This window comes from Bombus vancouverensis, chromosome 12 (genome assembly GCF_051014615.1).
Source record: "Bombus vancouverensis nearcticus chromosome 12, iyBomVanc1_principal, whole genome shotgun sequence".
Taxonomy (NCBI): domain Eukaryota; kingdom Metazoa; phylum Arthropoda; class Insecta; order Hymenoptera; family Apidae; genus Bombus; species Bombus vancouverensis.
The window spans coordinates 7,108,529-7,136,506 of NC_134922.1; the positions used below are offsets into that span (position 1 = coordinate 7,108,529).

The following is a 27,978-nucleotide window of genomic DNA, read 5'->3' on the forward strand; positions in this document are numbered from 1 at the left end:
TTTTTAAGTCAAATAAACTTAATTGTATAATTGTAAGAAATTGATATGAACAATGTTTTTTAAAATTTATATATGTATGCAGCTTTATGAAAATTGGTAATTTTTTGCTATTTGTAATTCATGCTCTTTTTATATAGTATTGAATACTTCATTCTATTAAAAATAAAAAATGATTTAAAGTATATACCGAGTCTTTCTATATATTATTTTATATTATCTTTTTAAGTGTACTGAAGAATTTTAATAAAAATAAGAGGAAATCATTAAAGTGATCGTTATTTTTTATTCACTTCATACTTAAACATGGATTTAATAAAGCGACAAATTTGAAAATCCATCTGCGCCATTTCTTAACAAATGAAAAATAACCTAACCTATAATTTTAAATTTCCTGAGTAGTAAAAAAGCTGTCTCATTTTTTATAACTTCCCTTATTATTTCTTTTATGATTCTTGCAATTATAAAAAGTATTATGTACCAATTTTTCCTGAACAATTTCCCTTTTAAGCTTGCGGCTAATATTTTGCTTATGGTTGCAATATTTTAAGGAAATTTTACAACTTCAAACAATTCTCAGGAATTTGGCAATGAAAAAGCGTATACATGTAGTGGATGTTGTTGTTAGCAGGTCGTTGGTACCCAGAACTTTCGCTACAAAAGCTGCGTTCTTCGAAAAAAATATCTCATTTTAAATAATTTTTTACCTTTGTTTAGGTTGAGCATATATATTCACATTTTTCAGACACATCGTCATTTTTATATGAGTTTTGTGAATATGTACATATACAGATGGTAAATGACTTCTTTTTATGTAAGAGACAATACGGATTCTTCAATTTAGAATTTTTTTGTCGTCGATTTGGTAGTCCAAGTGAACATTTTATCTTTGCCCCCATATAGTAGCAAAAATAGGATTAAAAGCATTTCAAGTATTCCCAAAATTTTTCGAAAATGATCTTTTACGTAGTGAAATTTTTGCTTCGGTTTATTACACTGGGCACAAGCCAAACTCTGTTCCGAATTCGATATTTACCAGTTCTCTTGCAAAACTTTTAGCAAAATCATTTTACAAATCAATATTGTCAACCTACATTTACATTTTAGTTTTTGTTCATTATATTTCTAATTTTTCTCATTAATTCTATTATTTCGTTTGTATTTAATTATTACAATATTAAATATTTTGTTTGATAACTAAATGATTTATTCGTATTGTAATAAAAAATTTTCTAAAATCATTTTATACAAACTTTTATAGAAAAACTGGTTTTTCTTTCTTTTTTTAATGGTAGAAGTCCATTTTTTCTTGTACTGAGATACATTATACATATTTAAATATTTCTAAAAGCAAAGTTATAAAAATTGCATTTGCAATACAAAAGTTAATGTTATCAATGATATTCTTACTTATAGTAAGTACTACTGTAGATAGTAAGTATTAGGTATTAAGTATTTTTTACTTGTAATTGCTTGTAATAATCTATTATACATGTATACATTAAATCTAAAACCATTTATGCAATTTTTTTTAAAGCAATATATCTTTAATAATTTTTGGAGATACTAATATGTCTAACTATATACCATTAAAATATAACATGAGAACACATCAGTCTATCATGAAGCTTATGGTATAATTTACAAGTCAAAATTAGACTTATACCACTTTAAAAAAATGGACTACACAAATGACGTAATTAATGGACGCAGAGGAACTTGGTTATCAACACAGGAGACGGGGACTTTTTAATATGATTTAATATGATCTGATTAGGTTAGGATCAATATATGATTCAAACGAGCAGATTGTATTTTCAATCGAATGCGTTTGTTCATAAAATAGTTACATTTTCGCCGCACTTATACTGATGTTCTACTGATAGTTAGATCATTTATTCATCCACTCCTTCTCACATATCTTTCTTTTGTATAATACATTTATTCTTTCTTACCACACACGCATCACACATCACACACCACAGATCACACACGCGCGCGTGTGTGTGCGCACTTCTCACACGTCAGAAAAAAATACAAAATTTCTGCTTGAGAGCAAGTGATTTCTACAGATACATATGTACGTAAATATCATACAGAAACAAAAAAAAAAGAAGAAAAAAATGAGAAGAAACAAAAAAGGAAGAATAATGATGAGTATCACCCTGAACAAGGAACCATAGAATAATGTATTTTATACATTATTGTTATCGACAATTTTTCTTTTTTTCAAGAGATAAGAATCAAGTTTCTTAATATTGTTAAAAATCGAACAATGATTTAAGGTAACTGTGAACGGGATACATCATTTTTCATAAAACGAACACATACGATCTTAATATATACATACATGGTTCGTATATCACACACAATGGTTTCGTGACAACAGATTTGCACATGGGATTGAAATAAAGTGGCTCAGAAATTCACAGATTTCATACTACACAGTAAATCAAGTAAAAAAGAACTTAATTGATTTACCTAGAAATTGATTGTTTCAGGCTAAACTGTATGTAATTCGATTTTTATACAGCATAGATAACTATGTTATGAATTATATGTGCTTGGAGTGAAAATGTTGCATAGTAAAAATAATTTTGTTATCTTATAAATACTATAAAATTAGTGAATCACTACTACATTTCATATTAAACTAGTGTTCTTCCTCCTTAGTATATCAAGGAAAAAGCTTACAGAGATATTTAAGAAATCACAACTATGTGAAGCTGTATAATTTTTTTGTTCATTCTCTTCGTTTATTTTATAGATTCTAAGAATCTATAAATTCCTGAACCATCCTCTTTTAATAACCTATTATATTAGGGGCACGAAAATCGTGCTCGAATCGTTCAGCAGACGCACAATAAATTATAAATAGAAATAATAATAATAATAATAAAGTTAGTTTTATCATGCTTCAGGCCGTGCGCTGTAATACTAATAGTAAGAAACGGACGCGTTCCATTCTTGAACGTTCGACTCCGACATCCTCAACGCGTTTCCTTGTGGATAATCGTTATCATTTTCATTATACAACACGTTTAAACATTTTCATAATCGTGTCAAATTTCTCCCACTAATCTTATTATCAATACTGACTACATGCCAGTCTCGATAATATATAAAACACTAAATATCGGTTCCTAAAAAATGCTTTTTCATTCCTTTGCTTTTACTCAGTCATTATCTAACCAATTAACTAGTCAATCAACGTCTCAATAAAAGAAAAAATATATTTAATAAATAACGTGACTAATTTAAAAATGAAGAAATAGTAATAATAAAAACAGAGAAAAGAATTGTTCCTAAAAGGAGACCGATATTTCAATTTCTTCGAGTGCAATCAAACTTTGCACTGAACATTATCAAACGTGTAATACAATTCCTTGAGTATTCTATGTTCTTTCCCATATGACTTCCCATGAAATCAGCACGGGTGAAGAGTAGAAATCAGGAGGGACAGTTTCGTCCAAATGCAACGCAACAGCGTGACAGCCTTTTTGTGCTGGATATTCGTTGTACGATTCTATATGTTATAAGGTTGTCTGAACATATATACTCTTCTCCTGTTTGAACCTGACTGCAACCACTTGAACGAAGGAGCAACGAAACACAACAAAAGAACGTTTCCGGCCGGCGTGGTTTCCATGCTGACGATTGTGCGATTTTCACGTCGATCCACGACGTCTCTATCGATCTGGCACCAAGAATGATCGCAAAACAGAGAAGAAATAACGACCATCAAAAAAGGCTTCTCTTCGCTTGTTCTCCAAAATAATGATATTCTGCTCTGGCGACAACCAACAGAATAACTTGCTCGATGCGTCCTTTGGTCCAATTAGAATCGTGACACTTTATATTTCTTCTTGCCAGCTATTCTAATTTGCACTAGCCTCAGTATTCTCCGGAGCTGGCAATGGTATAGGTTTATCAGACACTGGAGCAGCCTGTTTTTTTGTCTTCCTTCCTTTTTTTGACCTGGGAGACTGCTTTACCTCACTACTCTCTATCTCCATTTTCTCCTCGGTTTTTTGCTGTTGTTCTTGGCCAAGCGGTTTACTATCAGTTTTCTCAGTTTTCTTTTCCTTGGAAGTGTTTTCTACTTTTTTATCCTCAGAAACATTCTCTATTTTTTTTTCTTCTAGAGGATTTACTTCCTTATTCCCCTCAGAGGGAATGTTCTCAGTGGTCTTTTCAGCAGAAATATCTGTTTCCTTTACTTCAGTAGTGTTTTCCTGTTCCTTTTTTCCGGGAGCGTTTTCTACTTCCTTCTGTTCAGTTACAATAGCTTCGTCTGGAATCTGCTGAACTTCCATAGACGTCATTTCCGGCTTCTTCACTGGAGTCGTTTCAATAGGCTCGCTGGAAACCTGCCGAGCATCCTGTTGTTGACTCGTAGCGTGATAAGTATCAGAGTTCTCTATTTTTTCTGTAGAAGGTTCGATAGCTTCTTCAGATTTCTTCGTTGGAGATGATGGTGCAGGAGGCAGTGGGATTGCTTCCTTATTCTGAGACTGATCCTCTCCTTTATGATGCATGTTTAGTGTTCCAGTCTGTTCAGCCTCTTCGGTTACATTAGAAACTTCTTGTTTCTCCTGTTCCTCTGACAATACTTGTTGCGATGGAAGCGGCGCCTTCGACTCCAGTAAACTAATCGTTTCCTGTATAGTCTTTATTGCGTTCTTGCGCGCCTGTCGAACATTGTCTCTACCTTCTGTCTCTATATCGTCCAATTTAATCAGTTCCCTAGTAAGCATTTCATCTAGATAAATATATTCTTTATCTGTCCTCGAGTTACCACTATACTGTTTAACTTGTTCAGCCAGAGAGTCTACTTCCTTCTGTACAAGAGCTACTTTTTCTAGAGGATCCTTTGGAACGGTAGGTTTTGGTGGTTCCTGTTGCTGAGGTTGCTGTTGCTGTTGAGGTGAAGCCTGCTGTTGAGACTTCTGTTGCTTTGATTGCTCATAATGCTGCTGCTGTGGTTGTCTCTCAGTATAATATTGTTGTTGAGGCTGTCTTTCGCAATACTGTTGCTGCTGAGGCTGTCTAGGCTGCTGGAAAGTGTGTGTCTGCTGTTGTCTCCTGGGAGGATGCTCAAAGCCGCTTGGTGGCTGATAGAAAGATTCCTGGAAGTGTGGAGGCCGTTGATGGGGTCTTCCACCAAAGTGCTGACCAAATGTTCTTTGAAAGTGTGGTGGTGCATGAAACTGCGGAGGAGAAGGCTCTCTTCTGAAAGGAGAAGGTGCTCTTCTGAAGGAAGACGGGTCGTCGAAACTTCTTGGCAGCACAGGTTCGTCTCTACCTTCAACAAAAATTGGAATATGCCTAACGTTACTTTGCTGCTGAGGTTTCTGCTGTTGTTGCTGAGTTTGTGGTTGTGGCTGCGATTGTTGCTGCTGTGATTTCTGTTGCTGAGGCTGGTTATGCTGTGGCGTTATATCTATCCTAGAAACGTATCTTTGACCCTGTGGCTGCTGCTGTGGCTGTTGCTCTTGCTGTTGAGGTTGTTGTTGATTAGAAGACTGTCTATTCTCTGGAGGAGCGGACATTGAACGCTGTCCACGATTTCCTCTGTCAAGATTTTCCATGTTGTGATGGTGCTGACCTATATCCACAGTATTACGTAATCCGTATTGCGGAATTTGACTTTTCCTATGAGATTCTTCGAAATTGGAGGATTTATTTTGTTGATTTTGGTTAATGTCCGCTTCACCGTGCGAACTGGAGGCACTGATTCCGCTGGCAGCGCTACTTCCGCTTGCTTGACTTCGTGCGTCCTCGTCAGAGTAACCTTGTTGGTGATTATTACGATCTCTGTTTCCAGAGTCACGATTTCGGTTACGGAAAGAGCCGTGAAAGGGGATGTCACCCCAAGGTGGGCCTAACAGATGGTCGGCGAATTCTGGGTGGCGGGCTGCTAGATCGTCCAGATGCGCACGAATATCACTGCGTCGTCCGAAATTGTCGTCGTCAAATGGGAACCCCTGGTAACAGGTAATAAGTCGAAGTAAGGAATTTGTGTTCTTTTTTTCGGTTTTCTTTAGTAAGTCTAAAGTGCGACTTCTGAGGTCTGTATATGTGGTGTACGGAATTTTATTTTAATTTATTTAATTATGTATTGATCCATTAAAAATCAAGGGAAAAATGACGAGCAAATATTAAGTAATAAGCAAATATTTTTTTATCAAGCTAAAAGGAATTATAAATATTCGGAGTAGTTTAAGATATTAGAATAATAAATACTTGTAATTCTCAAACTTCATAAAATCTTCAGGATCTTGACGAAAGAAGAAATATTATCAAAAGTGATATAATCATGAACGAAATGTTAAAGTAATGCAACATTGGCTCTTAATGAATTCTTACTATTTCGATATTCAAAGTTCAAATTTTCTTCTTAAATATTCGTGAAATGTTTTCATTTTTCTATGGCTATTAGAATATTCTTTTTTAATTTTTTCTTTAAAATTTTAAAAGACCCCAGAAGACGTCTCTATCGACTAATATAACGATGTAAGTTAAAGTTTATTTACTTAAGTTCTGTCGCTTAAGCTGTGAAATAAGCCGTGTTTCTACATTTCTTTGCGAGTTAAAGCGAGTTCTTTCTCTGTAAGTCACAGAAAGCCTGATACCGAACACAATATAAGAAATATAACAAATAGGAGGTAGACATTCGAATAAATGGTATTAAAAGAAAAATGAAGCGTAAAGTGCAACGCTTTGATAAATCTGTATCAAACTACTAAAAAGATCTATAATAACGAAGTTACGTAATGATGTATCATTAAAATTAAAAGCCATGCACAAAGAGATTAGAATGTTGTATACATTTACAATATTTTACATACGTGAATATTAGAAAAATACTTAGAAGATTGGTTTTTTACGATATCGGAAGAGTAACCATTAACGTTACGACTTGGGGATTAGTAGTATGATAATTGACGCCATTTCGAGAAATGCGTGATTTCGCGTGGGTGTTCCACTCGTGACGACGTGTATTACGACCTTTACGTCATTGAATAACTATATACAGCGGCGACATGATGTACACGCGTATGTATATACATACGTGGCTGCTACACTGTATTTCGTAGTTTCACCTACAGAAAATAATTCGATCAAAGGAAACCGTGACTTCCTTAGCAAATAGGAATGATCGTTTAAAATTCCCTTTTCTTCCTATAAGAAAGTATATACTTACGTCTAAACGCAAATATATAAGAATCATAGAAAATTATAAAAAATTATTAATATATAATATTTTCTATTATTTGTTTGACTTTATATTTCTATCTTTTTGTTTGATACTTTTTATTTCAAATATAAAATTACTGACAACTATATAACTATAGGCATTATATACAAATTTCACAACTAAAAGCTAACATTACTATTTTAGCAATTATTTGCTAGTAAAAAGTAAAATTTAATGGTAAAAAGTAATGTTTCACAAATATAGATCAATCAAAAGCAGAAGCAGATAGTGCTGTTTAATATTTTTGTTTAATAAACATATATCTAATATCGCCTTGCTTTTAGACGAAAAGCTTTAAAAGTGCAATGATTGGCCACCTGCAGGCGAGCAATTCATCCTACACAAACTACTTCCTTAGAGTCTGAGTGAATTTTTGTTTTGTTGAAGTGACTTTTTTAATATGGAAAAATGGTGCTCCGAAATATTAACCAATTCATTTTTTAATAAACAGCAGTCTTTTAATATGTATCATTTTATTCGGTTCTAACAATACCTAGAAAATACTACAAAAAGCATTTTTATTCTTGTGAACTTATGTGCAATTCAAGTCATAGGATCTAAGCTTACATTTCTCTTTCCCGAGTTCATATATTAATTTCCAGTATTCTTCGCATATCTTTGACTAAAATATATAGAAAGTCTTCCATTCGTATGTCGATGCCCTTTAAAGGTGCACCACTTGATTCCGCTTATGAATCATGCACACCCGTTAAATGTTAGGTCTATTTAAACTTTTCTTTCGGTTGCTTCTTTTCTTCATTATCTACTGTACTCTAATTCCTATATATTAAATATTATAAATTAAATAAAAAAGGAGAACCGAATAAAAATAACTTTTAGATATTTTCTGACCAGCAAAATCCATAAATTAACCTTTATACGCAGATTTTCTCCGTCTATTGTGTGTGATTGAGTGTAATTGTTATTAGAAACACAGAATTCAAAAAAAGATAGACAGATCTAGCTATACGTATAAGGGCAATAAAATAGTGACAAATTGTACATAAATCTTATATATCTTTAAAAAATTCATTAAGCTCCATAAAACCGTTTGACTCTGAGAAATTTTCGAGAATTCTCACGTCGTATAGGAGATGCGCGCGCAGCGTAAACATTAGAAGTGCGAAGACACGAAATATTTAATTAAAGAACTAGACTATTGTCTAATTCATTATATTTAGAATTGCTACATCTGAATCAGCTATCATCTTTTTTTCTTCGTGTTTCTTTATTTTTATCTTCAAATCATCATTGTGTGTATAGTTGCTAAATTAGGTTAGACCACAATTAATGGCTATTAATAGTCCTTTGAAAATTTATTTCGCCTTAAATGAAATTTCCTAAGAGAACCATTATACTAATCACCGTTCCAGTTACATTAAGGAAAGTTCATTTCCGAGCAATGTTTTTAACATTAGCAAGCTTAATAACATGAAGTAATATATAATAATAACAATAATACTAAACTATTTTAACAAATAATCTTGTAATTGTCTTTCATTTCAAAGATATTCGTACCTAACTCTCTATATTTCATATATATTCTTAAATTTTTCTTTCCTTTGTTATTGTATTTTAATAGTATATTATTATTGTAGTGGGTTAGAATGTATTCGAAAAGAATTTTAATGTTTAAAAATCATTAAAGAAGGTACTAATGCAATACATGCAACAGTTCCGATCTGAAAATTATGAAACTTGTTAATTATTATGAGATGCAGTTCCAGGAACTGTGACTGAACTACTCCGCATTGAATATTCATCCATGTGCTGCATTCCGCGCGTTCCTTGCCTTTTATGCGACTTTTCATGATTTCATTGTTGTGTTTTCCTTGTGTATATGTATGTGTTCATGCACTGTAAGTGTAAATTACATGTAACTGACTAACAATAACTTAAATTATAACAAAAAATCTATTAAAACAAGTCAATATAAAATTTTTAATTAAATTAATAATCTATCCACTATATTTATTTTACAATTTACATTTTAATAGTTTTAAGATAACAAATATCATAAATAATACAATTATATTTATATTCTTACATTTATATTATATAAATATAATTATTGTCATTATTATATATGTTATAGTAATAATTATTACATAATATAATAAATAATTATAACATAAATCAAATAATTTCTGATACATTTTTGAGGTTAACTATAATTAAGAAGAAAAATTCTTATATTGTTATAAACAATTTTAAATTATTAAGAAACAATGTATTTTCCATTGTAGTATGCTAGAATGGTAATTTTACACACATTTTGTATGAACAAAACGCATATGTAGGAACACAAGGGAATCAGAGGTAATGAAAAGTTCACGCCGCTATGGTTATCCATAAAACGGCAAACTGGGTGAATGTCAGCGCCGGCTCGATATAAACGAAGAACTGTGTCACGGTTCTTTGAATCAAGCCCACGACAGACCACGATTTATAGTTATTTCCTGATTTCCTCATGGTATTCTTCAGAATATACAGTTCATTTGCTTTTAACTAACATAGAAATATTCTTCGAGAGAAGTAATAGAGAAATAATAGTCAAAAGAATAGTTATTTTCGTATGATTTATAATTAAAAAGTGAAAGTAGAAGAAAATGCAAGATAAATTATTCTATCTTCTAAATATTTTTATTTTCAGTTTGTATTAGTAAGAAAAAATAATTAAATTGGATTATGTTCTCCTTTGGAGAGAATGAGGAAATTTTGAAAGTCTGGGCAACATTCACTATTAAAATTTTACGATTTTGGAATAAACAAATTAAAAGCATTCTCGAATCTGGAAGGGCACTGAAAAAGAATGAACAAGAGTGTTAGAATTTTGGAAAAATCTAATTATAGAAGTCATGAATATTCGCAGCAAAAATGTTTAGTTTTTGAAAAGTACCAAGATGACAGCAACAGTAAAAGACAAAAGCTCAATTGAAGGAATAAGTTTCTAAGATCATTAACAATACAAAATTATTAAAACTCAAAAATACAATGACGGAATATGAAAAAGATTTACACTATTTCTTCTGGAGAAATAGAAATTATTAAAATTTGTAATGTAAAAGATCCTAGAAATCTTATACTGCGAAGATTTTTATGAAATACCGGAAATATGTCGCATAATGGATGAGTGAAAGAGGAATACCAATCTGGTTTCACTTCCGTTCTCCAATGGATGGATAACGCCTACGCGACATATGTCAAGGCATCATCATCGATAGTATTAAAAATAATGTTTATCGAAACCGGTTTCTTTTTTACGTGAAAAGGGGCAGCCGGTTAGATCACAGGTAAAAATACTCTGTTATCGTCTTTTCGAGAAGCCGTAAATGATATTGAGAAGACAATTTCCTTTCAATTAGCTCAATTAGACGTGGTATAATTAATGGTGGAAACGATATAGCGAAGCTCTCGTGCAGTTGACCAATGTGGACAAATATAAACATTACAAATGACTGATTACAACTTTGCTTTCGTTTTAATAGTTACTGTGGGTTATTTTGCAATAACCTACATATATAAGGTATTTAGAATTAGCAGAATTGTTACAATATAAAAATAGCGATAAAAACGGTAGATATGTAGAAAAATAAAATATGAAAAATAAAAAATAAAAATAAAACGCATTTCACTCTCCATATAGAAATAGGAAATTTTTAAGAAAATTCCTTCATTTCTGTTCTTTAATCTGTAGTTAGCGTTAGGTTAGGATTACTTTTAGGTCTTATTACCAAAAAAAATTAGTGTTCGTAAATATATAAATAAACGTTATAAGAATACAAAATGGTAGATTTGTTCTTTTCAAAGATCAGAAATCAAACTATGAGTACTAAAATACTAAATACTTATACCACAATCTATGATTAAACTACAGTTACAAAAAGCACAACATGCAGCTATCCAAATAATCGTTATTTCTCCTTTTATTATACCTTTTAATATATGAACTGAACTTTTACTGCACGAGATCTTACAGATCAAGATTCCTAATCTTCCTAAGCAATATTCGCTTCGATTCTAACCTCAAAGATCCTTCCAGTATCATCGGCAGTATACTCCAAACAATAGTGTAATAAACTGAAACAATTAATTTTTGTGCTATTATTTCGATTGAGAAAATTCTTTGGAGAACAATGAACATTATCGATGATCAGAGTTGAATTTCAAGAGAAAAGACCATTTATGGCCGCAAGATATTCAGGCAAGCCTAATACGGCCGACTGGTCGGACATAAACGAGAGGAAATAAAGCGCGTAGTCAGCGAATGGACCGCGATTATGTTACGTTTTTCGTCTTTTTTTCTTCTTGCTTCTTTCCTTCTCTATCTGATTCCTTTTGGTCGCAGACAGAGCTACGGAGGAGAAACGTCTCCGTTAGTTTATTATTAGCGTCAACACGCTTATGTTTTGGAGGAATGGACCTTGTTCTAGGAGAATACGTTAGAAAGATTCAGGACCAGCTTGGGGCTTGATCAGACAAGAAGACGCCAGTCAAATCGAATATTTGTACGAGTGCCATTGCACTGATAACTTCCGGTTGGAATACCATGAAAATGATAATATAATAAAATAATCTGTGAGATGATTTTTCTGCAAGATCTTGACGATGAAAAATTTATCTGGAGACTTAAAGTAGAAGTATAGACTTCAATTTACGGTAAACTCATAGAAAATGAGTAATGGTTCTTATAGCAAACAGACAGTAAAAGAGAAATGACGAAATACATGTATATGATAAAACTATAGCAAAAGTATTACAAACTAATAGTCAAATAATTAGAAGTTATGGAAAAATAATATACTAATAAATCAGTGTAATAAAGTCATAAGAAGATTTCATGTTACATAACATTAAGATTCCAGTCAAGGTGTCAAAAACCCTATATTTTATTTTAGCAAGTAAACTATACAAAAATGTATAGGGGTACCTGGAATATATCATTATGTGTAGCTAGTCAATGGAAATGTTTATATTATATTTTGTACTTAACTGTACATGATTGAATTATACTGATTTTATGAAGTAAATAAATATTTTTTCACATCAAGTTTTCAGCCGAGTTTTGCAAATGGATATTTATACCTATATATCCCTATATATGTGAATTGTAAATCGTCATTATAAAACTATCATAGCACTTACGAAATAGTTCCAAAATTGCATTTCCTGTCAATTTAGGAAACTCCTAAATAATCCAACAAAGAAGTGTTGTAATTTTAAGAATCCCAAATTTCATTTTGACTGAAATCAGTAACGTGAGTACATAAATTGTATTATAGTAACATCAAGTTAGCGAGGAATTTGTTCATCCGTTCTGTTCGTCCGGAGAAAGTGTGAAATCCACGGGTCGACAAGTCGACGTTTTCGAGACGGTGAAACCTACGTCATTCCTCGCAAATTCTATTTCTAACTTCCACGCGATCCCGCAGAACGCAAGAGAGAAGGTCGAAACCGACGTTAAACGCAAGAATCGAGAACATCGATAGGCGTATACCTTCCTCACGTTCCCTATCAACTAGACAACACCCAAATTTCCCATGGGATAGGGTAACATCGATTGTACTATCCGTTCAACAAACTCATCAATAAAAAAAAATAATACAGATAGTAAAACAATAAAACGCAAAAAAATAAATAAATAAAGGTTCATTATATTAAATAGAGACGAATCATATAATAATTCAAATATGCAAATTATATCGAAAAATCGATAATACATGTAGAAGGAAGTAAAACAAATCAAAAGGTGCGCAATACTACTTTAGAACGATCTGGAAAAGTCTTGGCATAAACGTCACGAGTCGACTATATCAACGTTCAGATCGCATGATTCGACATACAGGCTTGGAGCAACGTCATAAGCCGATTAACACAACTTCTTTACATTATTCTTGTCTGATACTTAAGTGTACGTTCGAGTAACGAACGAGTTATAGTGTAATATCGAGACATCGAAATATCGACGAATAAAAGTAACGTATACCGTCCATTAATCTTAACTGTAACACGTTAGAAATCGTATATTCGTTCCGGTTGTAATAAATACATATGTATTATGTACTGCGGAATATACGATGGGAATGGCAAAAAAAAAAGATGGCACCACTTACGGGAAACGGACGATCCAAATCAATCGGTTCTCCGAATTCGGATGCTTTGTCCACGATGACAGGCGAGTCCATTTTTTGGACCCTTTGATCCGTGCCTGATTTCGAATACGTGGTGTTCCTTTTTTCCTTCTTTTTTCTCAGGAGATGCGATTTTTTTTTAATATGCTGGTATTTTTTGTCTCACACACTAAGAGGTTAAGTTCGTGCCTCTTTTACCGTTAAGAGCTCGCTCTGCAGGTTAAGTTTTTTTTTATGTATATATTTGTTTATACGTTTTGAAAAGATCAGCCAAGAAGCTCACTAAACAACAGCGACGGCGTGTTAACAAAAAAGGCGAAACGAAAAAATAAACGTTTGGAAAAAACACACTTTCGTTTTCTTTCTCTTTTTGCTTAAAGATCTTGCAAAGTTACCCGAGTCAATTACGTGCGACAGTTGTCTTTAGCCTCTCTCTTCGATCTTCTCTAGGTAGCACTCTAGTTTTCTGTCTTCTCTTCCTTTTGTTTTCAGATTATGTAATTGGACCACTATCGACGTTACTCCGTCTATTTTACACTTGTATCACTCACTTGCAAATAAAAGGTTCTGCATTAGAAGAAGGAAATGTTCTCTTGAGAAAATCCTCAAGATGCACGCGTTACAGAACACACTCGTTTCAGGTCAATAGCGAAACTGTCAGCGCGCTCCCGGAGCAACTTAAATATATTTGTTGTGTGGGCTGTATCAAGAGCCACGTGACTGTCACCGAGCGCAGCCGAACTCTCACGGAAGTAATCGAACGAACACCCCAGACGCTACTAGAACGTTCCTCTCTGGCTCTTTCGAGAAATCATTTGGTTTTCGCGCACTTAAACGGCACGCGACATTCGAAGCGAAGAATGACAGAGAACGTTCTTACTGTACTTTCTTCAGACATTCATAGATAAAGATGATTGAAGTTGAGATCGACCTTATCACTGATTGTCTAAAATAAAAAGTACGTTTTATCAAAAAATATGTATATTGGAAACATCATAAAATTCGTATTATTTTATGTTCATATATAACCTAGTAAGTTTTTCTTGTTTTGTGGATTTTTTAAATTTCTAATAAATAGAGTTTTTAAATTACGTAGAGTGTTAGGATATTTATGATTTCGAAAATATTTATTTTTTTCACGTTGAAATCGGTTTGAAATATTCTTTCAGCATGATTTATCGTCTGTGCCAATTGTGGGTCGGTATTGTCAAGTTTTTCCATTTTTCGTTTTACAATCAACCTACCGAGCAAGGCTGTACTCTGGACTTGTTTACCTATATCCTTTTATAGTAAGCATGAATTCCCTTCACATGTTTGTATTCCCATCCGAAAAGTTGATCAACTCGTTTTCCTTTCTCGCAACCAATAATCGCACTATATAAATAGATCATCATTAATCGAGTAGAATTTTCGATCGTGCTATTATCCTCAAAATTCGACATATTTTTTTTTAATGTAATATTAACCATGAATCACTCGATGTAAGTATAAATAGACCGTGTCTGATTCAAAGGCACTGTTTCAGCGTAAAATATATATATAGACTACATATTGTTCCCAATAAGAACTAAATTGGGCAGTTAATAAATAAAACCCATATGTATTAACGAGATATATTTTTAGAACTTATCGAGTTTTAAATACGATCGTTACAGTAATTCTGATAAGATTCTTTTGATACTATATGTAACGTTAAGATCCACTAACAATTTTAAATGGTAACTAAAGAACTCTCCATGACCGATGGAGAAATTTCGCCGAAAAATTCCAATGAAAATTCAACACTCACCTCGATCCAATAATTATTTTGTAATTAATGAGAATTCTATACATCGTGTTTGTTGCATAAGCGTTTGAGGGGATGTTTTATCACGTAATGTCAACTTATTATATGTCAACTTGGCTTTACGATTTCAGATGTATTATACCGCTGAAGTACTAAAAGTCAGCCATTGAAAATTAGTCATACGATCGCAGTATTTGGCCCCGATCCAAACCTCTTCTGCTGGACGTGAAAATACGTGTGCAGGTCGTGTGGCCAGGTATCATGTAATATAGGTGCTTTATAATCAAGATATTGCATCGTGACGCAACAACAAACCGAGACCTTGCTCGTCGTGACCTAACTTTATCATCACCTAATGATAAAATTTCATCTTATCTATATTTGCAATAATATAGTAGTATTAGTGAAATAAATGAATTCTATTTGAGTTATGTAATTATAAATTTGTTTAAATTTCAAAATTAATTAAATATATACACTTATCTCTTTTTTTAAGAATAATCGTTCTATATGGAAGAATTCAAAATAATATTTACATTAAATTGATATTATAATATTCTAATGTGTCTAATGTGCCAGTAAATAATTCAGAAGAATTCTATTTAAAGCTACATGTTTAACTGTTTTGCATCGTGTTGATCAATATGATACCAATTTGATGATTTTTTTTTTAAATATCCAAGGATGACGATAGTATAATTAATACTATGACTTTAGCCATGAGAACTATATTTAAAGGCGACTGCAAGTGACATAATAGTACATAGAGTATGTCTATACAGCCGGTTATGCCATTGAGATGTAATTAATGGTATATAGAAACCTTTGAAATGATGCTTGATTGGATAAAGGCCAAGCAAAGTAGGAATAAGATTTCATAATCTAATGCGCGATTTTCAATTACCCTTCGGAAACTTCCATAATTCATTAAGTAACCTTATATAATTTTTTTATCTAAAAATTAATGTTTTGTAATTCATATTCATTTATGATATTTTGTAATTGATATTTATTTAAGACCGCAATAAACAATATCTTAACATTACCTGGAAACGTTTCACGAAAATATATTTCTACTTATTTTTATGTCTACTAGCGAAAAAAAAGCGTTCACTAGATTAAGTAAAACCCATAATAATGTTAGCCTGTAATTTATAATATTTAATGGTAACGCGTCAATGCATAAAATCATACAAAGCAAAGAAAAAGATTGACGTAATGATGCAAAAAATGTAAATTCTCGATCTTCATTTTTGAAAGAGCATTATTCTTAGAATAATTATTTATAATAATATAGTGAATTACTTTTGCTACAAATATAATTATTTTTACGAAAAATACTATCTTTTTATCAAAATAATAAAGTTATACAATCCATTTGGATATCTTTAATTAAAAAAAAACAATATAAATTAAATTTCATCTTGACAAATTAAATGCGACTTAAAATATCAACAAAAAAGTATTAAAAATAGTTTATTACTCGCGCTATATGTACATTTAATAACAGCGTGAGCGAGCACGTGGTACAGCGTCGCGAAACATCAAATTATAATTCCTTTACGATCACCAAGGTGCAATTTTGTCTATGCGTTGTGGAAATCGTGGAATCAGCTTCCTGTGGAATATTTTCGAAACGCAGTAGAATCGGATTGAAACTTTCAATAGTGTCGAATGTTTATATCGCGCTTGACAATAAGCAGGAAACACAGATCGAATCGTACACTTCGACGAACATGTCGATTTGCACATGCATGAGTACACAACGGTAATTCGCTCGACAGATGACTCACTTCGTGTTCCCCTACAATCTACAAGATAGAGATTATGTAATCGATTGCTTGGCAATACATTAGCGAACTGCCATCTGCGGATTCTGTAGAATTCTATACGCGAATATTGCACTTCGGTGATCTTGCACGCGTGAGACAATGGCAAGAATAAATTGTACGTGTGGTAGTCCTCCATGGTTTTCGAACACTTTATGCTTCCATGTACAACTTATTATCAAGCACGATCTTCATCTCTGACTTTCAGATGTTTCGAATTATTCGAATCACCATTCAAGGATTCTTATAAGATTGCAGAAGTGTGATATACATAAATGCCATTGGTATTTCTACCTTTCGAAAACGTTTCGGTTTTAATCTCTTTATGCTTAAATTACGAAAATGAAGTTTTACAATAGGGGTAGAAAATAGCGGTTTGTTATATATATATATATGTACAGACTGCGGATATTTATGCAGATCCAAATTTTTATGAATACAACTAAAGAAATATAACTTAAATAGAGATTTGTTTCATTCTCTATTAACAGATGTTTTACTTTGAATACTTCATATATTTTGGTATGTCATCATGTTATTATGTATATACCTACATTGCGTGCATCTTTGTGCCTTTAAATTTTACAAAATTACATAACAATCCGCAATCTAATTATGGATATGTATCACATGATAAATATTAATACAATTTCATGAAAATGATGTATAAATTTGTTATGAATATAATAAGTACAATAATCACCGACCAATTAGGATTACAAATCTCTCATTCAATCTTCTAATTTATAATGATAATGATATTGGACGTAACGAGACGGAATTTCTTTTATGGCGAGAATAATCCACGAATAAACCTATATACACGTCTTGTGTAATATGTGAAACAAATCGTAAAACTGCTGGTTTCACTCATCACGCAGAATGATTGAAAAGATTGACTAATAAGAGACTAGTTTTAAGGTTAGGAGCAGACTTTTAGCAGGGATGGACATTGAATAATCTAACGATAAGATCAATGGGAATAATTTTCATATTCTTTTAAATTTGATAATTTAATGTAACTGAACGTAATGAAACTTGGACTTTCTTTGAATACCGATAGTTCAAAGCTGCGTGTCAGAGTCATGGTAATGGAAGGGAATGAAATTTGTTTCGATTCATTAAAACGATGACACGATGTTTAAAAGAGAAGATCATCCTTATATATTCTGTACGAGTCAAGTCAGAAGAGATAAATAAAATTATATATCTAATAGCTCAATTTAAATGTTTTTTATGATGATACAAATATCATAAATCATTAGCGAAGGTGAATATCATAACAGGAGTTCGGAAAAATGTTTTATTACTTGTCGTGTTTTCACACTTCGTACAACAATGAATATTAAAATATTTTTATTTGGAATTTTTATTTATACAATATATTATTTATGTTATATCCAAAAAATACTTTCATCTATGAAATTGATACACAGTCAAAACAGAAATGGTATACATATATCTTAATTTTTGTGAAGAGTGTTGCCATCTAACGGTTCAATAACTAAGTTGCAAAATATAAATTACACCTTTCTTATGATATAAACGATTTTGTAGTTTTTGAAGAAAAAGACGTAAATTGCAATTTGTAATTTGTAAATTGTCACGTGACAAATATGTATGTATTAATGAAATATTATCCAGTCAATAATTCTATCTTTTCATCTCTTTACAAAATTCGAACTAGATCAAACGTCTCTCACGGAGACTTAAAAGTAAGTATAATCGTTAATATTCAAAATCGATCGAACAAATCGTGGATCACGTTATTCGATATGAGAACTTACTGCAGTCTCGTCTTCGATTTTGTTTCTCGATCTTGTTCACGCTTTTCGATCACTCGCACGATCATCGATAATGATGATCGATGATCTACGGTGATCGATGGCGCGGCCAGGAAACTATGAAGCTTGAGGAAGTGCTCGATCGCCATTCCTTAGCAGACTGAAGTTTCGTGACGTCATAGAGATGACTGTAGAGTGTAGAGAAGCAAAGACTGATTTCCTTACGGGCTTACGGATATCAGCATATCTCTACTACATATATTATGCTATACATGCATGCATTCTTGCACGCATTAGGCCCGCGTGTAAACACACTACATACTTACTACTAAAATTCTTACTGCGAATTTTTATGCAATTTCATATTGTTATTAACATAACTGAAGAAATGGAGCCTATATAAAAATTTATTTCATCCATTAAATCTAAGGTTTTATCATGATACTTATATATATAATTTATTAAATATAAATTTGATAGCATAATCTAAAATCACTGATCTACGAATTTGATTTGAATACCATTACGATCTATTATACATTCTTGTATTAAATTATTACTATGAGAAGTGAAAATAAGAATGATCAGTGTGACACTTTCACACGGAACTGCGTCGTGTTTCACACGCAACAAAGCATGATGTGCACGTGTATCGAACGATCAAAGAGTGAAAGGAAAAGTGGAGATTCCTACTACAGGTCGAACGCATACACTCGTAATGCTCCATTGATGCAACGAGTATACTAGTCTCAACACGTCGGTCAACGCTACCTTCTCTTATTTTTTACTCCGATCTTTGAGATCTTAAAATTGATGTAAGCCGCCATTAGATAATTTTGAATCACTATTTTACCTCGCAATCATAACAGTCTCGGTGAAATATTTCGAAATTAGAGGATCGGAAATTTTTACGAACTAGACTAGTAACAGAAACATTTTAGATATATTTCTCCTTTGTTCTATAAATCATAGTGGAGTTCTCACGAATTTAATTATTAATTTAGTTATTATATTAAGTAGATATTGTATACTGTACAATATATTTAAATATCGTAGCATTATATTTAACGTATACAGAATAATATATATTATATGATAATATTGAATACGTAATGTTTTACTTATTAATTACTATGTATTAATGATCAGGTGTTTCTTTTTCTCAAATGCTGTATACGCCTTATATGAAATAGTAAACTATGTAAAACTTTTGGACATTGGTATGAAAGGTACTAAAGGTTTGTTAATAGATGAGGATCAATATTGTACGTTTGAAATACTTCAACCAATTGTAATTGATATAGGGCGTGGCGATAAAAGCTAAAAGCCCGCTAAAAGCATCGAAGGTCGAGGACACCATGATACCAATCTTCATGCACAAGGACTATGTAATTTTCGAAGATCTTTAAAAAAACATTAGACATACGTCTTAGGTAGCGTGTAAAGAATTTGATCGTGCAGTAATATTATAGCAGCATTGTCATACTCGATGTATACGAACAGAAATGATCTTCGAGATAAGACACACAACCTACTACAATCATGCCTTTACTTTTATCACTTCTTTCTTTGTGTTTACAATGAGAAGATATCTTCAAGAATGTACTTTGTATAATTAAGAATGTTCTATAAATTCGTTATTTGTTTAAGAATCATATTCTCGGGGATTATTTCAAAATTCAAAATATATCTTGTATTGTTCTTGAAACATATGAAATAATATAAAAATCTCTACAGCTTTTGCGTTATATTTAGTATATGATATGTATAAGAAGAATTTGTGAAATTTCATGTTGTTATAACATGTTTAGGAGGTTTGGTAGGTTTATTTATTTCCTTAGAAAGTCCACTTCATTCCATCCTATTATTAATAATTATCTACGTATTTAGAATAGGATTCAGAGTTATTCAGAGAGACTGTATAATGTCTTAATTTTAATTGTCTTGATTTTCTATAACTAGAATTTCTCTACTTATAAAAGAAAATATTGTAACTTCTTCCTTCTGACTATTTTTTAATTTAATTTGAAATTCAAAAATTGATAATTGCTATCAATAAATCTTTTCTATAACTAGAATTTCTCTACTTATAAAAAAAATATTGTAACTTCTTCCTTCTGACCATTTTTTAATTTAATTTTAAATTCAGAAATTGATAATTGCTATCGATAAATCTTTTAAATATCAACATTATGACACCAAATACTTCTCTCATGAATAAAGGAAATTCCACGATTACAAAGGGTTAAATAATATGTCAATTCTCAAAATTCGCGGCAGGAAGACACGATATGACCCTTTCCCTTCGAACGATTCGCAGAACTGGCCATAAAGCGGATAGGAATGCCGCTTCATGAATGACGTTCACCAAGAAAAGTAGGAGGGATAATCAAGGGTCCGCGACGTGGTTCTTAGAACGGAGAAAGAGAGCACTTTTCAAGACGTCCCTTTCCACGCACGATGAATCCCAATGACTTCGTGAGTCATCGCATGAAAATTGCAGTGGGTGTAACGAGGTGTCTTATCTTGCAGTTAGCACCAAACTTTGCCTGGTTCAATCGGGGACGAGTCACCATTGATGCATTACCACGAAACATCATGCAGTATTACAGGTCATAGGAAAGCTCCACTATTACAAAATTATAGGAATAGTATCATTTAATTCTGCATTATTATGATGCAGTACTACATTCTCCACTTCTTCCATTTTCTTCTTCCTTTCTCAAAACATAAAATTAGTAATATTTAATTGTAATATTTGTATATTTGTAAATGTTGAATAATTGTAATATTTAATTGATCTTTCTTAAATCTTTAAGGAGAGAATGGTGTGTCGTATTATATTATTCTCTTGCTTTACGAATTTAAATACTTGTTTGTCTTATCTTTCTTCTAGTTATCTTTAAGAGAGTTCACGTAGCGGTTGTTTATACATGTTACTTCTATTTCAGGACTGGTAATTCTTTATTATCTATACTTTGTAGTATTTTTCTGGTATGAAGAGACATATCTAGTAGTAGATCTAAGTTCTAGCCAGAATCAATAAAATATTCCCTTGATATACTTTTACCCTCTCCAAGCATTTCTGTCTCCGTAACATTTTCCACGTCGATATCCAGGACGGAGAAGTGAATGGGAACCGCAAAAAAATGAAAGAAAATCGGCCAGTGACGGCAGCAATCTTGCCAGAGTAAATATTGATGCAGGGGTCCAGACGGATGACTACGTTCTATACCAGAAATGATCATTTCTATCGCACTTTCAAGACTTCGTCTCTAGAAAAGAACTTCATAAAAAAATTTCTATATCTTTTCTGAAGATGGATCGATATCGGCAAAATTATAAAACAGAATACTTCGTCGTTTCTTTAAAAAATATTATGAAAAAACAGTATCCTTTGTCCAAGTTAGAGGAAATGTTCTTTTAAGAATACAAACTGATATAAAGAAGAAAGTGTATATGTTAAATACATGTAAAAATACTTTTGACCAGCATTTGCTGCCTCTTTCTCGTATGAGAAAGATATTTCTGAAAATAAAAAGTGATATAAAAAAGAAGTAAAAAAAAAAAGAAAATAAAGATAAAATCTGTGGCTCAGGTTAGATGGAATTATTCTTTTAAGAATAAAAAAATATATTCTCATTGAGATACTCTTCCTTGTTTCTCAAAGTCGGTATAAAAAGGATTTTGACAACTATGAAGTAATGTTGTTTTTTTTTCTCGTAAGAGATGCATATCATGAAGCAATGTTCTCAATTTTCAAACACCATCGGCATGTTCGAAGACCTAGGAACGTTCTCGACGACGAAGTCGTCGCCGACGCCAGAGCCTCTGAAAATAGCTGCCATTGATTCCCTCTCGCCATTCCAAACCAAGAACCGTTCGATCCAGAATAATCTGTCCATTTGATCCGTGACATTTTCCACGCACACGTTAAATTTCTTGCAAATCATCAGAAATTTTACATTTGCAGAATTTTTTAGATTTACCGCAGGATACCATCTTGATCACGCGGCTAAGACATTTATCCTTTCTTCTATCTTGTTTCTTTGTGTTGTTAGTATTAAATATACTTTTATGGTAGCAATTACGAAATTATCTTCCTTCCCTTTTGTCCTCGTTTCTTCTTTGAATTTCCCCCTTTCTGCGAAATTTTGGGTACCATATTTTTATGCACATAACTAAAGAGGTGCAAAAGCAGAAAATTGTTTCATCCATTCTTCACAAATCTTATAACGAGTTTGGATAATTTATACGTTTCTCCTGTAGAATTTTCCTTGAAATTTCCCATAAATAAAGTTGAATATCTCGCATTAATTCCATTAACCCTGACTTATCTTCTAATTCAAAAAAAGAAAGAAGATATTTTTAACTCAATCCTCTATTTTGAAAAAATAATATACTTTCCAATATATAATTCCAAGTCTATTGAGCTATCAACTGATTGAAGAAAGTCCACGCTAACTAATATTCTTCTATCCAAAGAAGATTGCAACGAAGCAATGCATTCTGGCTTCGTATCGTTACTTTAAAAGGAACGCACCCTCCGTCAGAACGATCTTATCGATTGATCAATGAAACGTTTTATTGTTGAAAACAGAGAAGGGTCTATGGTGAGGCGAATAAGTGGTAAGTCATCTCCCCGGCGGGCGTTTGGCAACAAACACGTTATTTCTGGGTCCTTTGCCGGAATCTGTCTGCACTTCTGAAAAGCCAACGATATCAGCCCGATGTAGAGCGACTGCTCTCGATGGTAGAATTGCGAAACTTACCGCACCTATACCATATTGATCTCATTTCGTACTCGTGTACCGGTACGTCGTCACCCTCTTTCTCTCAGAAGGGACGTTTAATGCAATTGGGGTGGTTTTAATAGCCCACTAGCTTTATAGACTTCAATGAACAGAACAGAACCCTCTACAGGGACACGAGTAAGCTCGAGTAGGTCTTTTATAGATAATACACTCTGTGAATTCCTTTGTTGCACACTTGCCAAACTACTGGTTTTGTATTAACACATTAACAACATTTCATTTGTAATTCATTCCGGTCGATTTACATCGCTCAATTCTGTTAATATCGAAGTTAAACAAAGAAAATTGTAAAGATCTTAATATTCTTTCGATAGTATTTCTTCTTTCATCTTGATTCTACAGTTTGATGAGATTTGGCGAAACTGAATTTATCAATATGATAAACTACTTATTCTTAATAACATAGTTGTGAAATTCCAAAGAGTTGATTAATATTTTTCGAGTAGTATTTCTCCCTTCAGCTTGATATTTTAATTTGATGAAATTTGATAACATTGAAGTATTTGTGACAGTATGTTAAACTTATTTCTTCTGAAATTATAAAAAGTTGTTGTGTATCTTTGATTTATATAGTGGGCTTCTGCAAAGTATTTATTATTTTAATATATTTTTGGTATTTTAAAAAAACAACATGTAAGTTATATTTTTTATGTTTCCTAATAACGTGCAACTATTATAATTGGTTCTTAATGGACTGAAATTATAGTGATTCGTCTTCATACTATTCATAGTATCAAAAAATCCGAGAATCTTTATATTTCTAACCAGTTCTATATAAACCATGTCTCATCCAATTTATTGCCCCTTTCTTAAAAAATTTCTTAGATTTTTAAAAATATTTTATTCTCACATATCTTGTACAATTCCGTTTGAGAACCCGCGAACAGATTAAAACCAGCAATTGTTTACCGCATGTATCTGGTGCGAATCTTTATTGTTTTTCGATAAAAGTATGATATAGGTGCAATTAACTTTTTCCACGATTACAAAGATATTGTCGTATCGATAAGCAAAATACCAAAATTATATTTTTTATAACAAGAATCATATATCACATTTCTTGAAAATCTTATGCTTCTATATTTTTGTATATAAAATCAGAAATTCCATGAAGACGCTTCTATTACGGGCTATTATCGTAACAAGGAAGGTATAAATATAACTAGGGAAAAGACATTGTGTTTTTTTCGAAGAAAATTATCATTATATCGTTAATGTATTTCAGAATTGGATAAAGACCCTCTTATGACGACCAGAAACAGCAATTTCCGCCATTCTCATGAATCGACGGTCATTTGAACGCCCCCCTCCCCCCAGAAAACGTTTAGATTAATCGATTTTGTTTCGTTCATTATGCACCAAGATGGCGATCGAAGTTGAACGAAACGAGGACATACGAAAAAGGAGGGAAACCCATGGCCTCCGTTTGAATCATCAATCGTTTTCCTTTTACTATATGAACAATTTTAATTCCATATTCACCCTGCAACAGCACATACTACCTTTTTGGATATGATACCCGCATATTTAATCTATATAGAAAATGCTAAAGAAAAAAGTTTCTTAAGTAACTTTCAAACATTTAGCTCAGAGCTATAAGATTATATGTTAAAGCAATTTTATATTTGCAATTATTTTACTTAGACTTTTTCAATGGAATGAAAAAAATCCCGTTTTCAAAAAAAAGCTCTTCATAAATTTGTTGAATTTGAAATAAAAAGCAGATAACGGCTGATACTAAGCTACTTGTTTCTTAAGGCTCTCTTTACATAGGTAGATCGATATCGACGGTAGATAAGTCTACTTACTGTCTATATGAACCGATTAGTGCATTTTTAATCTCTATATATACATACTTTATGTATACATAGAAAGTGACACTGAGGTAAAGTAATCGTAACTTTAAAACTATCTTATCATTATATTAGGAAGTTATCATATTATTATATTTCCCTTCTATACATATCGAAATACTAGTTTATTTTCACAACAATACTCTAAAGTTCGTCGATAAAAAAAATAATACAGGTGGATATTTTATTGTGGTATTCATTGGAACAATCTCGATTATCACAAGATTACCGAAATATTTGATCGTTAAATTGTCTTGTTTACATGAGTCTAAGGTCACAGTTCGAATTGAGTAATATTACAAGGGATACTGTATCCAACGTATTGAACATTTTTCGTTATTCTTTTTAATGATAATTAAACAATTATTGTATGGAACGCATAATACGTAGTGCGTTAAGACGATCGCGGTAAAATAATTGAAAAATTTTCACGGTACCGATACGGCTGTAACGGTCACGCGACCGCCATGAACTATGACAATTGGCTCGTTGACAACGCGGAACAGGTGATTCGGCATAATGAATACCAAATTTTTGCAACGTTCACATAACATAGAAGAATAAAATAATAAAATCCTATATATATATATACGTATATAAATACGTATGTAAATATTAAAATATAAATTATATAATACCATTATCCTCATTTTAACGCTACGCTATCAAATTAGTTAAAATAACTGGTATCAGATTTTTTGTTTTTGCAAGTATATTTCATGATGTCTATATTTACTTTTATTGTAATAGAAACACACACCTATTTGGTTTCGCCATTAACTATAAACTAATACATTTAAGCATAATACATTTAAGTACATACATATTAAGAGTTAGTAGTTCTTGTGTTAAAACTAAAATAATTGTCGTAATTAATTTGTAACAACACGATTTCGACAATACTATATTCAATGCAAAAAACATCACCCTATATGAAAAATATTGCACTTATGAATCTATCACACATTTATATTTTTTCGAATCTTTATACATCAGGGTACTTGAAAAATACCGATCACCAATAAACACGACGGTTTTTTCACTTTTTGCCTTCTGAAAATATCGGCATTGTGACAAGAATAACCGACAAGCAGAGAAAACTAAATACATGCTGGTGAAACGATGTAGAAATTGGGCCACTCTATAAATAAAAAATTTTCGTACAACACATTCAAATCATGCAAGAAGGAACACATTTTTTCGACATTCCAAAGTGACTCTAATGAGAGTATAAAGATATAATAATTTAAAAAGTTGCTCGACGAAAAGTTACCCGTTAACCTTTTGATATTCTGTTTTGAGTTTTGATGTTTTAAGTTTGTATCATTATATGTATAGATCCATATAGTATTTAGTAATATTTTTTTTAATATTAAAATTTTTAGTTATATTTGAAATCTAGTGCTATTGGTGAGTATTTCTTGACGCATTTCAAACTTAAACTGATAGAGTATTGATATTGCAATTCTACCATGTTGTTACTTATATTATCATTATGTTGAATTAAACTATTTAAACCAAACTAATAGAGAAAATTACTATTTAAATTATTAAATAAAATGAACAAAATATCGTAATTTATAATAAATACATTTTATATGAACTTGAAAATAAATTTTTGTACCAACAGAAACAAAAATTAACAATGTTCTATCATAATTTGACACTGAAATATGAAAATCTGAAGGTTAACAAATAAAGTACAATTAACTCTTAAAACCGTGATGAGAAAACAACACTTACGCTTAAACATAAAAGTATGCTTTACATAAAAAGCATTATTCCGGAAACTTAATTTTAATAATAAATATTATGTTCTACTGATTTGCACGATTTGATTTTAAACGGAAATTTACGTAAAGAAGAGACAAACTCACCCTTGAGAAAGTGGAATGTCGTTCAAAGGGATCCCGTTGCGATCTATTTGTAGGCTCGAAGAAAGACTTGCTGTCTTCGTCGAACTGTTGTTTAATCTCTTGCAGAAGTTCGTCGCCGGATTTACCACGTAGTCTGTCGCCGAATTTCGGCCGGTCGCGAAAGTAGAAAGACATAGTTGGGTCTACACGCGCACAACCGTTTCATGCACGATCAGTGAACGTTACACTTGTTGCCTTTTAGCCAACACGCTATACCAAATTTAACTTGAAATAGTTTCCTTTTTTTCACGATGGTCACGAAACGAGTCCTTCATACAATTCCCCTACGAAGCGTTGCGCGTGACTGAAAGCTCGCGCCGAATCATGGCGAGAATAATCAAAGAGCGCGCATGCTCACACCGGTCTGTGTAATCGTATCTTTTCGGCGCGAAACGTGCGCTTATTGGCCCGTTTTCAATTGTCGGCCAATCACAGCGCGCATATCGTCACCGATTTATCTCGAACTACTCCGATATTCACGATGCATGTTCTGATGCATACAAGCAGTACGCGTCTTACGATCTAAATTTAATCGTCAGCTATTTAAGTTTTGCATTTTTTTATTTATAACACCAACGCCGAAATGTCCCGTGTAATACTTTCATTT

The 27,978-nt window shown here is 32.2% G+C and overlaps 1 protein-coding gene and 1 long non-coding RNA gene across 6 annotated transcripts; one reads left to right on the forward strand and one right to left on the reverse strand.

The window, feature by feature from the left end:
* Positions 1-1,806: 1,806 nt before the first annotated feature.
* Positions 1,807-27,651, reverse strand: stv (BAG domain-containing protein starvin). Of its 5 annotated transcripts, XR_013059804.1 has the most exons (4): positions 15,179-15,313; positions 13,372-14,763; positions 11,194-11,338; positions 5,847-5,984 (listed from the first exon to the last, which is right to left on the reverse strand). XR_013059804.1 is itself a non-coding variant. In XM_033331312.2 (2 exons), the coding sequence occupies exons 1-2, from the start codon at positions 27,504-27,506 to the stop codon at positions 3,876-3,878; spliced, it is 2,283 nt and encodes a 760-aa protein (XP_033187203.2). In that variant the 5' UTR covers positions 27,507-27,651; the 3' UTR covers positions 1,807-3,875. The 5 variants fall into 5 exon arrangements, 2 of the variants coding, with proteins under 2 accessions (XP_033187203.2, XP_033187204.2); XR_013059805.1 differs by lacking the exon at positions 11,194-11,338 and having other exon boundaries at positions 5,844-5,984; positions 13,785-14,763; XR_013059806.1 differs by lacking the exons at positions 13,372-14,763; positions 15,179-15,313 and adding an exon at positions 12,404-13,042.
* Positions 14,213-16,220, forward strand: LOC117155405 (uncharacterized). The gene is made up of 2 exons (XR_013059808.1): positions 14,213-14,347; positions 15,307-16,220. It is a non-coding gene; the product is annotated as an uncharacterized LOC117155405 (long non-coding RNA).
* Positions 27,652-27,978: the final 327 nt, after the last annotated feature.

Excerpts from the sequence above, each read along its gene's own strand:
- stv (XM_033331312.2), bottom strand. The coding sequence starts at position 27,506 with ATGTCTTTCTACTTTCGCGACCGGCCGAAATTCGGCGACAGACTACGT. Across the intron at positions 5,985-27,332 it reads GACATTCCACTTTCTCAAGG|GGGTTCCCATTTGACGACGA; the intron begins GTGAGTTTGTCT and ends ACCTGTTACCAG.